Source organism: Branchiostoma belcheri, unplaced genomic scaffold (assembly GCF_001625305.1).
Source record: "Branchiostoma belcheri isolate BF01 breed outbred unplaced genomic scaffold, Haploidv18h27 scaffold48, whole genome shotgun sequence".
NCBI classification, from domain to species: domain Eukaryota; kingdom Metazoa; phylum Chordata; class Leptocardii; order Amphioxiformes; family Branchiostomatidae; genus Branchiostoma; species Branchiostoma belcheri.
In genome coordinates, this window is record NW_017804109.1 from 2,493,069 (window position 1) to 2,505,214 (window position 12,146).

The 12,146-nt window shown below is 44.9% G+C and overlaps 2 protein-coding genes across 2 annotated transcripts in view; one reads left to right on the forward strand and one right to left on the reverse strand.

The window, feature by feature from the left end:
- Nucleotides 1–2,209: 2,209 nt before the first annotated feature.
- On the reverse strand, nucleotides 2,210–9,091 carry LOC109479352 (sphingomyelin phosphodiesterase 5-like). Its single transcript, XM_019781302.1, has 10 exons — nucleotides 8,790–9,091; nucleotides 7,933–8,049; nucleotides 6,673–6,923; nucleotides 6,478–6,618; nucleotides 5,819–5,967; nucleotides 5,511–5,586; nucleotides 4,800–4,940; nucleotides 4,382–4,471; nucleotides 3,386–3,633; nucleotides 2,210–2,625 (listed from the first exon to the last, which is right to left on the reverse strand). The coding sequence occupies exons 1-10, from the start codon at nucleotides 9,089–9,091 to the stop codon at nucleotides 2,536–2,538; spliced, it is 1,605 nt and encodes a 534-aa protein (XP_019636861.1). The 3' UTR covers nucleotides 2,210–2,535.
- The window catches only part of LOC109479353, a 4,687-nt gene continuing 1,630 nt past the window's right edge, over nucleotides 9,090–12,146 (forward strand). Inside the window, exons 1-3 of the mRNA XM_019781303.1 lie at nucleotides 9,090–9,094; nucleotides 10,008–10,069; nucleotides 10,531–10,612. Of these exons, the coding sequence (XP_019636862.1) occupies nucleotides 9,090–9,094; nucleotides 10,008–10,069; nucleotides 10,531–10,612 (149 nt within the window). The remainder of the gene's footprint in view (nucleotides 9,095–10,007; nucleotides 10,070–10,530; nucleotides 10,613–12,146) is intronic.

The window sequence follows — 12,146 nt, forward strand, 5'->3', positions numbered from 1 at the left end:
CACTATTTGCCCTGAAACGCAGGAAAAGGTCAAATAGCGGAACACAGAAAACCGCGAGTGACAAAGACCAAAGGTGTGCATTTTAGGTTGGCTCGTCCAGTTTTGTTACGGTCTGCTAAATGTATGGGAACTCGACCCCCCCCCCCTCAACAAACTAGACCTTCTGGTACGTAATACGCGTCCGGCGTTGCTCTCTACCATACGTTACCGACATACATTTTGTAGATCCCCTAATTAACACACAAACACACCGGTAGGAAAGCTGCCCGACACGGTTGTAGATTATTGTTAAGTCTTTCATATACTTTAATTCTTGTTGCTAAAATTCAACATTGTGCGTTTAATGATTTCATTCTCTGGGTACTCGATCTATTTTCTCAATACTTGCCATTGATGCATGGGAGGGGATGAGATGCCGTATTTCTGTGTAGAAACAACCAGACTAGAGCAACCTACTAGAATATCAACTTCCCGACGTTAGCAAAAACACACCATGGAGAACAATAGCGGCTCAGTACATGCGGCAAGTATCATGCGCCGACCGTGCTGAGGATGGTAATGGTAATGATGATGATGTAATGATGGTGATGATGTTGATATGACGATGGTAATGGTAATGATGTTAATGATGATGTTGATATGATGATGATGACGTGTATGATGATGGTGATGATGTTGATGATGAGGATGGTGATGTGGATGATGTTGTTTATGATCATAATGATGATGTGTATGATGATGTGGATGATGAAGTGGATGATGATGTTGATGATGATGACAGTGATAATGTTGTTAATGATGTTGATGAGGATGATAGTGATGATGGTGGTGAGGATGATGGTGATGATGATGAGGATGATAGTGAGGATGATGGTGATGATGACAGTGATAACGATGTTGTTAATGATGTTGATGATGATAATGATGTTGATGAGGATGATAGTGATGATGGTGGTGATGATGTTGATGGTGACAGTGTTAATGATGCTGTTAATGATGTTAATATGATGATGATGAAATGTACACAATAGCTTCCCCCCAACCAGTATTGCCCCTGAGAAGTTCTATCGATCACCTGTCAGTTTGACCGGATTGTCACCTGATCTGGGACCTGTTGTTTATATCTACAGAACTTAGACCTTATAATCACGTGATTCATTAGTGATTAACTAGCGAGCGATGCAGCTTCATTGTCAAAACGTGACCGTGCAGAGCACAGCAGCAACATTTTCACATCACAAATCCTGTTTTCTAACATACATTTGCTGAGTTGATAAACCCTTGTCCTGCGGAGCACGACAATTGTTGTTCTGCACATACAGTACCATCTATATAGCAACCTGCATAGTTACAATTTGGGGGTATTTCTTGTGCAACGCATCACATCACATCGCAGCAAAACGCAACGAATGCGGAAGTAACTATGCCACCGCAGGGCAAAAAAAGTCGGGGGTCTATGACCTGATTAAGACATGAAATTAACAAGAAATATTGTGTAAAAAAATACCATCAGGACAAGGGTTAAAGTCGAAGGAACTTATAGATTGCACATAAAGGTGACAATGTCTGATTGTCAACTTGAACTTGAATGTAAGCTCCAGCACCCAGTGCCTCATGCTTACATTTCAAGCCTATCAGATTGTAATGTGCGTAAAGATGTAATTGCAGTAGATTGCACATAAAGGTTTCTAGTTTCACATCAAATCCCTGATTTCTAACATACCTATACATTTGCTGAGTTGTGTTTAAATTGAATGAACTTATTAGTAGATTGCACATAAAGGTGACAACGTCTGATTGTCAACTTGAACTTGAATGTAAGTTCCAGCACCCAGTGCCTTTTGCTTACATTTCAAGGCTATCAGATTGTAATGTGCATATTACTAAGAACTGTAATTGTAATATTTTGCACATAAAGGTTTCTAGTTTCACATCAAATCCCTGATTTTGCACATACATGTACATTTGCTGAGTTGTGTTTAAGTTGAAGGAAATTATTAGTAGATTGCACATAAAGGTATAATATTGACAACATCTGATTGTCAACTTGAATGTAACTTCAAGCACCCAGTGCCTTATGCTTACATTTCAAGGCTATCAGATTGTAATGTGCATATTACTAAGAAGTGTAATTGTAATAGATTGCACATAAAGGTTTCTAGTTTCACATCAAATCCCTGATTTCTAACATACATAATATATATACATTTGCTGAGTTGTGTTTAAATCGAAGGAACTTATTAGTAGATTGCACATAAAAGTATGATATCAGCAACGTCTGATTGTCAACTTGAACTTGAATGTAAGTTCCAGCACCCAGTGACTCATGCTTACATTGCAAGGCTATCAGATTGTTATGTGCGTAAAAGATGGATTTGCAGTAGATTGCACATAAAGGTAAAATCTTGTCATTTGACCCTGAATATGGAGTCTGATTTGCTAGTTTGGGCCATGATTTGGTAACCAGAGTCTTTGCTGCAGTTCCTGAGAATGTCGGTAGGAGCTGCAGTTCCTGAGAGTGTCGGTAGGTGAGCTTCAGCTGACGGCTGTGTTGAAGGTGAGGCAGACGGGGATGTGGTCCGTCAGTCTGGCCAGCTGCGTCACCAGGGTGTACCTCTCCACACACTGCATGCAACAAACAAACAAACAAACAAACAAAGGTGGTCAACAACATGTGAAGCCACATTTCACAGTTTACACGAGGAATGAAGAAAAAAGAGATACAATGTGAAGATGGTGTTTATGACAATTATTTGTACAAAATGTAATTTTGAATGGGGTCTGCAGTATGTCTATTCCCATCAGGCTCTGTCACTTGCAATCGAGCTGCTCTTAGGTGGATAGTCACCATGGCTGTCGGATAACTTTTCCCAACTGTTACACATCCTCTAGTTTCTGTTACAGCTTGTTTCAAAGCCAGACTTTGCCCGTGAAGTGTAAAGAAGAGTCCCTCACCACATCTCTGCCACCCCCCACCCCGTCAGGCCGGTAAATTTTCCAGAACAATGCCTGTCTCAAATCTATGTTCTTGGATACGCAGTGTTCAGAAGTGTAAAGAAGAGTCCCTGACTCACCACATCCCCCCGCCCCCGTCAGGCAGGTACATGACGAAGTCTCTGTACCTCGGAAATACAGGGGAACTTAAACACAGGATTATTCCTGACCCTAACCCTGACCTTATCTCTCTAGAACTAGATAGGCACGGTTCTGGCTATGATCCTTCACTCACCACATCCCCCCGCCCCCCGTCAGGCCAGTACATGACGTAGTCTCTGTACCTCGGAAATACAGGGGAACTTAAACACAGGATTATTCCTGACCCTAACCCTGACCTTATCTCTCTAGAACTAGATAGGCACTGTTCTGGCTATGATCGTTCACTCACCACATCCCCCCGCCCCCCGTCTGGCCGGTACATGACGTAGTCTATCCGGCGCCGCCCCGCGATGTCGGGAACGTCCGCCTCCTCCGCCGGCGACTCCGGCACGCTCCACACCATGTCCATGTTCGCGTCGGTCACGTCTCCGTCCAGCAGGTACCGCGCCTGCAACCGCCTGCTCCGCAGCGCTGCACGCAGCTTCTCCGGAGTCGAGATGGAAGTCTCCCAGAACGTGCACTGCCGAAGCTCCGTACCTGGGAAATACAGGGGAACTTTAACCTAACCCTAACCTTAACTCTTACCTTAACCCTAACTTTATCTCTCCGCAGTCGAGATGGAAGTCTCCCAGAACGTGCACTGCCAAAGCTCTGTGCCTGAGAAACACAAGACTCTAACCTTAACCTTAACCCTAACCATAACCCCAACCCCAATCTTAACTCTCCGCAGTCGAGATGGAAGTCTCCCAGAACGTGCACTGCCAAAGCTCTGTACCTGGGAAATACAACACTTAGTGAACTAAACCTTAACCCCGACCCTAACCTTAACTCTAACCTTAACCTTAACCCTGACTCTAACCCTAACCTTGACCCTGACCCCAACTCTAACCTTAACCCTGACCCTAACCTCAACTCTCCAGAGTAGAGATATAGAAGACTCCCGAAACGTGCACTGTCGAAGCTCTGCATCTGGAAACATGGCAGGGAACGGAAATTAACCTTACTTAACCTTTACCCACGATTCATATTAACACTCCCCCTGATGACCGAACCATAACCAGTTCTTATGTCCTCTCTTTTAACACACACACACACACACACACACACACACACACACACACACACACACACACACACACACACACACACACACACACACACACACAAACACACACACACACACACACACACACAAACAAACACACATACACACACACACAGACACAAACACACACAAAAGAATAATTCTGGTGAACCCCTCTTCAGTGTGTGTAAATGTTTGTACCTATTGTCCACGGCTTGTCCCTGCCCGGTCCGGCCCTACACACGTCCACATACTTCTCCATCAGGGGGTGTTCCCGTGCAGTCTTCTCACCTGGAGAGAGAAACGTTCGTTGGAAAATTTGGAACAGTACAACTGCTAGCCTGATTAGCTCAGCAATCTCAATAGAAAATATCTGAGATAAGGAATTGCCAACTAAATCTTTCCTACAAGATCGTCATGATCTTACAAAGGTTTGGGCAACTTTTACCCACTACAGGGGTCACAGATGCAGAAAGCATTTCCTCCCCAGTACCTGGCGACAAGTTACTCTAAACACAGACTAACCCCCCTCCCATCCCTTGTCTCGGGTACATTGGAAACCCCCAAGTATTGTCATAGTCATGTATTTGGCAGGATCTATCTGGCTTGACATCAGTACCTGGTGACATGTTGTCGAAGTTGAAGTCCCCGCACAGGATATCGAATGCCTGGATGTCGTCGCTGGCGAGCGTCCGGCACCGGAAGTCCTCCGTCCACGTCAACAGCTCGTCTAGCTGCCGCGGGAGGATCTCAAACGGACCTGAAGCAAAGAGGTGGGCAGGGAACGGGTTAGAGGTGGGAACCGGCAGGAAAGTAAAGACAGAGTACCATGATACATGTGCTGGTAGTACATGTAGTGATTACCAAATACAAATACAAAATATTTTAAAGATTATAAATAGATGAAAAATGTTTTTAAAATGTACAATATATTGCATCATGATCTTAGAATGTAGTTAGTAGTAAAACAAAATAAACAAATAAACAAAAATGGTTCTGTAGTGAACAGGTCAGAGTTGGGTACTACCACCAAAGTACAGACGTGCAGAATCCGGAGTACCACCCTACTGGTAGTATTGATTGCCAAATACAGAGGGTCAGCGTAAGTCAGTGATTATGCCTGCTAGAGCTAAGTAGAGTTAAATATCAGTTTTTAGTCTGTCCGCTGCTCTGAGGTAAATAACTTGATGTGGATGATCAATGCTGACAGGATGGAGGTCAGACTACAAGACCATGTTACAGAGAGTATAAGTATATGATTTGGGGCAAAATTTGGAAGATGTCAAAGATTACAGAATTGATATAGAATTGTTGTAGACCGAAGCCATACCTTGGTAGGACTGCATGTGTGTAGTGGTGATGTAACCTACAGCGTCTCGCCCGTCCTGGGTCCTCCCGAGGAACACCTGAAGAGAATGAGAGACAGTGTTCTCATACTAGCATGAAAGTTCATCTGATCTGAGTTGGTAAAATATATGATGAGAATTAAACTCTTCTCCAAGTCAATAAAATTGACTCACCAGGAATTTTTGTTCAAATCACTTGTGGGTGAACTCCGTACCTTGACCTTGGCTGGCTTTGCAAGCATAACTATAACAAGATTAGAATTATACACCAGAAGCACAGTTCCGACCGTACCTTGACCATGAGTGCGCCCTTGGCGGCCCACCTGTCCTGTTTGCGGGCTGCGGAGAAGGGCCGGAACTCGGCGGCGAGGACCGGATAGCGGCTGGCGAACAGCAGCCCGCTGTGAAACGCCCAAATGTTCGTGCTCCAACTCCACCTGCCTGCGGGCAGGAAAAAAATGGTCGTTCATGGCGTCTATGGCGGGAAAAATGGACAGTTGTGATGGAAAACATGGTCTGTCATCAGTCAAACAACTTTATAAGGAGGTTATGTTTTCAGTAGCATTTGTTTGTCTGTGAATAGCATAACTCAAGAAGCTATGGATGGATTGCCGTGAAACTTGGTAGGTGGGTAGATCTTGATGAGACCTAGAAATGACTAGATTTTGGGCCCATGTCGTCTGTTGGGGGAAACAGGGCCAGTCATCAGTCAATCGTTTTTTTTCTATTTTTTGCAATATGTAAAAGATATCAGTGAGACTGTTTTACCTGGATCATAGATGATGTGGCGGAAATGCAAACATAGGTCGGCATGCAACCAGCCTTTGCGTGGCATCTGTGATGGGTTTTGCTGAGTTTGCCAGTAGATCAAAGGACTTTGGGCACTTGCACAGAGTTTCTTTGTCTTTGTGCTGACAGAATGACAGGAAGTAAGATACGCATGACTCTTACCTGGCTCGTAGATGACGTGGCCGAAATGCTGGCGTAGCCCGGCAACCAGCCTTCGCGTGGCGTCCTGGTCGAACACTTCCTGGCAGCAGAGGAAGTCCAGCGCCGGGAACTGCGACTCCACCTCGTGTGAGAACTGATCCTCTCCGACGGGATCGGGCGCGGCCGACGGTAAGGCGCCCCGGGACGGAACGGGGCTGTCCGGCGGTGGGAAGGCATTCTGGGGTGCGGGTCGCACGCTTTTTCGGGACCGGAGGTTGTAGGGAGTCTCCCCGTGCAGGGGGCCGTTCGGCTGGCCATTCTGGGTGGGGGGAGGGGCAAGGTTCCCCCGTCCCTTGGAGGGGGTGTAGCCGGGGGGAGGGGCGAGGTTCCCCCCCTGCCCCTGGGATGAGACAATCCGTGATGCGATCTCCCCCGCTCGCCAGTAGCCATCGCTCAGGTTGTTGAACCTGCAGGGGTGGGTGATAGTTCACTCTTAGTCTTTTAAGGCCGATTTCTACAATTTATTCAGCCTACAAAAGAGTTAACTTTGTGTGAACTAAGTTCACTTAGTAACAGGAGTATCGATCATATCCAGAACTGCGCCTGGGTAGTTCTATGCCTGAATGGGTTAGGGTTAAGATCAGCCACGGTTCTGGATAGTTTCTATCATATACAGAACCGTGCCTATCTATGCTGAATGGTTTAGAATTAGGATCAAGCACGGTTCTGGATAATCTCCACGTATCCAAGAACAATTAAGTTTGCTCCAGGCATGATCCAGGTTTGCTTCCATATACACATGAACTATCCATAACGGTGCCAGCTCTGGATAAAGACTTACAGTTCTGGATACAACAAAGAGAGAAGGTACATGTATAAGCTTGTACCGAAGGAAGAACGCCAGACTTGCCACATTGTACAAGATAACCAACAATGTTATTTCTGTGCCGCACGCATCTAGAGTTGTCCCGGCGACTCGATGCTCCCGCCGCACCAACCACGCTCTCAAGCTGCAGACCATCGCGAGTAGGAACAACTTTTACAGGCTCTCGTTCTTCCCTCGTACCATCAAAGAGTGGAACGAACTTGAGCCTGGTGTGGCGGAGGCGGGGTCCCTCGCCCAGTTCAAATCTGGACTGGCGAGGACCCTGCTGCATTGAGTCGCCCCTACACGTCTTGTATATATGTATATATATATGTCCTACTAACACACTAAATGCACTGTCTTGTCCTTTACACCAACAGACTCAGTTATTTACGTTCCGTAGTGTCCCCTCCTTTAGTTGCCCTTGTTTTTACTTGTACCGGTCACTTGTTTTGTAATTAACAACATGTGCAGCTGCTAGTAATCCAATGTCAATATTGGGCTCAGCAGTACTTAAGATGATGATGATGAAGCTTGTAAGGAGAAGGGTCAGAGGTTAGCGATGAAGATGGAGAGGTCGTTACCATGGTGATGCAGGTCACCTGTCTCACCTGGCGCAGGCGTCCGGCAGCAGACACAGGTTGGTGGTGCAGAGGGAGAACTTCGGTTTGAGACCCACCTCCTCCGGGCTGGGAACATCCGGGGAACTGCAGTACACAAACGGGCTCCTGCGGCGGGGAATGTGATAGTAAACATTTGTTTGGCCTGGGTTTGAAAGCTACATAAGACATAATGAAGAATTAGTTTTTATGTGTTGTACATGTTGTAATTGTCGTGAATCTGTATGTTTTGTTTGTACCTACGTTGTATCTTTATGTACTATGTAACTGTAAGGTCAGCACAATTCAGCGGTCCATAATTTTTTATGTACTGCTGCTATGCTGACCACTGTTTTGAATAAAGAATAAAGAAAAGAATAAAGAAGACAATTAGTCTTGAAATCTATAACAGAGTGAATATTGATATCATTTTGTTTGGAAAATTAAATGAACTAGTTAAATGAACTAGTTGCATGTGACGTCATTATCAACTGTACATGCATATTACAAGTTCACATTTACCTGGCAACTCCCTAGACGTTAAGCCATCCAACATGGTGGACAACTCAGCATTGTCACATGAGTGCAAACACCCTCAGGGTGCAGCTCGTCAGCAGTATGTACTAGTATCTGGCCTGCGCAAAACCCTGATTTTTCACAGTTTTTGTCAGATGTTTGGTCAACATTCCATCAGAATTTTGCCTTTTACAGACATCTTTTCTGACACAAGCTAAGGAAACTACAGACAGGATGTTAATATATACGCGAATACAACCTTATATGAGACATTCTGCCAAAGTGCTATGCACAATACATTACAGGTTTCGCGCAGGCGCAGTACGTTCTGCCGACATGCTAAGAGAACCTACCTGAAGGGTGAGGTCAGCATCCGGAGAGTCCATCCCAGGACGGTGAGGGGGAGGGTCAGGATCATGAGGAAAGCGAAGACCGGGCTGACGAACACCGTCTGGGCGATGAACCAGTGTTGCCATGGAAACTCGGACGACAGGAGGCGGAAGCCGCACATGAGGCGGCCGAAGCTGCGGTAACCCGGCAACAGCAGCCAGGAGGAGAGGAGATGGAGGAGGATGAGGGGCAGGGAGGAGAAGGGGGCCGTGTGCAAAACGGAGTGTGCCGTGTGCAGATCGGAGCGTGCCGTGTGCAGCTGCATGATGTGAGTCTTTTAAGGGATGGAAACAGGTGGGTCCAAACCTGGGAACAAGAATACTATTAGATGAATTGTTCAGCCAGTATATGTTACATGGGGATATGGAAATAGCTCAGGTTAAACATCTGCTGGTGATCATCCACAACATTGACAGAATTCATGACCTATTCCTCTTTTTGCCAAGCTGATTTCTACTAGTGTGGATAGGGCATTACCGAATGCGCACAAATGTATTACCAACTTGCCCCATTGCATATCTGGTCAACTCAGCCCACCGTCCTGGTCGACTGTTTTTTTTTTAAAATCAGGTGAAAATTTATGGTATGCCTACGCTGATGTTATCCATAAAAATTACTTGCTGTGGCCTAAGGCTTCATGAGCATAATCTCCTACGCTAACCACTAGAAATTAACCAAACCCCACAAAAACATGTGCACATGAAAACACCCATCCTAACATCTGCTTGGTGCCCACATAAATGTTTTCGAACCAAAGCGGCAGAAACTGGGGCAAAGTGCACATTTCAAAATATGACTTTTGGCAGTCATTTCAGTGACCTACAGCACACTGACCCCAGTCCTGGCACACACATACAGACAGTATCAATCAATAGTTCGTACTTATAAACCTGCTTTTCTGACAATTCTCCAGTGTTGCTGACAAATTGTAGTGGATGCTACCTGAAACGTCTGACCGTTTCCAAAATCATAGCCAGTTGCTTGAGTAACTGTTTTTTGGTGTACCTTATTACCTGTATGTCTACTATTACCTTTGAACACCGACGTATCCAGACAGTACCCACAAGTTGTGGATGACAGCTCAATGCGTCACCTGTCGGCAGACAGGTGTGCATACAGGTGTGCAGATGACAGGTGTCAGTTGTAAGTTGTAACCAGTGCCTCCAGTACTCCCCCTGCAGGTGCCAAGGCAACCTTGCTAAGGGCAGGAAGGGTCAAAGGATCAAAGCTCAACTGATCGCAGGTGAGATTACCGACTAGTGGTGTACACACTTTGGGCTCTATGCAGCTGAGTAGTTTGGGCCAGTGGAATACTATTTTGTGCATGACATCTATGCGCACATTTTCTTGTCCCATGACATGTCGGGCCATAAATTCATATTTTTATTGATTCAGCCAAGAAACCACATATCTTCTACGTATACAGTGCTTTCTTTCATGTATTTCTGGGTCAGTGTGCCATTGACTTGGAAATATTTTAATATCAGGTGAATGTCAGAATAGCTGATGCAATTATGCCATGCAATTTATAGTGGAGTGAATGGTTTGGGTTTTGACAATATCATGCAAATCCTAGGTTTATGCCGATGTCAGTGCTGGAAATAGTTGGAGAGCACTGTATACCACTTTGATGATGTTCAATGACATGGATTGATGGAGCTATGTAATTTGAGTATTGAGCATAACGTTACTCACGGTCGCTAGGTCCGCGGGTCCTGGGTGCGGCCTGGGCGGCGGCAGGGGCGCAGCGGCCCGGCGGCGGCTGGCATCGGGGCGGCGGAGTCAGGTATTCCCGGGCAAAGCGGTAAAATATTAGCGCCGAACTGTGTACATACAAGCCCGGGTCAACATCCGTACATACTCACCCTGCCAACGTCTATCAGCTGGTGGACGGAACCATTCACTCGCCTACTAAGGGGTGTCAGGGTAACTAGTGCAGTAAAATGCGTAAACAGGGGGCAGAAAAATGTTTAAAGTATTCATTTGGTTTTCCTTTTGAGTATTAAATTATGAACTAGAGATTATGAAGATGTTTTTTTCTGCACAAAAAGACATATTAATAAAGGGCTAAATTTATAACGGGCTGGAGTTCCCGCCATATTTGGACTCTTCCAGTCCTGAAAGTCAGCTGGCGGGACACAAGACTTCTGGAGTAGGTAGGCGTATTTTGTGCCTTCTAAGAAGGAAATCCTAAAACTACCCACGAATTCTACAATTTGTCTGTTCCTATATAAAAAAATTTCTTTCGTTTGACAGTAACAATATCACATACAATCTGCATCTACATCAATCGATAGTTTCTACAAATTTCCGACGTCACCCCCATTTTGCAGAATGGTATGTTCAGGCCCAGTGGCATAGTGGAACAAACCATTCAGATTCAGGGATCCCAATCTACCCAAGCAATCTATATAAAAAGAAGTATTTTAAGAATATATACAAAACATATAAACCCAAGTAGATTGGAAAATAAAACAAATATTGCTAAAGTCATAATGGTTCATTCATTTTGATTTTCACAGGTTGATATCTATATATATATAAAAAGAAAACAAAAGCTAAACATAAATCAAAATGGTAGAACCCACTTATTGTTCATGACAGTCACAAGATCTGAAGGTGTCTGCCTCCTAAAATACCTGGCAGAGGCTAACATTGGTGCCATAGACGCCATCTACAGCATCTAAATCTCGGCATCAGACCAGGTGGGTGTGAACGGGAGAGAGTTATGTTGTACCTAGCTTATATAAGCGGTTATGTTGTCAAAACTTTTGGGTATTTTTGCCACCTTAACAAGTGCCCCCTTTATATAATAAGTACAAGTACATACCCCCCTCCCCCATCGAAGAAGTTAGAAGCAAGCAGCTGCTTGTTGATTCAATTTCTGTCTGTTCCTGATTGTTGTAAGATCTCCTGAGTGTCAGTTCCAAAGTGCAGTGACTATTGTGGTTGTGAATAACGTCATAATTTTGTGGGCTGCAGGGACACTAGAAACATGACAAGAAAACTTGTTGCTGGACAAAAGAACAGATAAAAGAAAACATTTTACCGTTTATGGAGGTTTATTGAGCAAAAGCTCTCCTTTAGCTGCCCACCCGAGGGTGGCAGCTATAAAAATTTCTTCCAGGAGAGGGTACATAAGACATAACAATACATCACGTACAATTACATACTAGTATACATTTACATTACATAGTATTTGTAGCTTTGTAGTCAATAATTTTCTAAGGTTGGGGTCAGACATGGAATGTGGACTTGTGTTTTCAGGGAAGGAACCTGTCATGGCAGATGGAGGAAGAGGCCCCCCCAGACCCCCACCC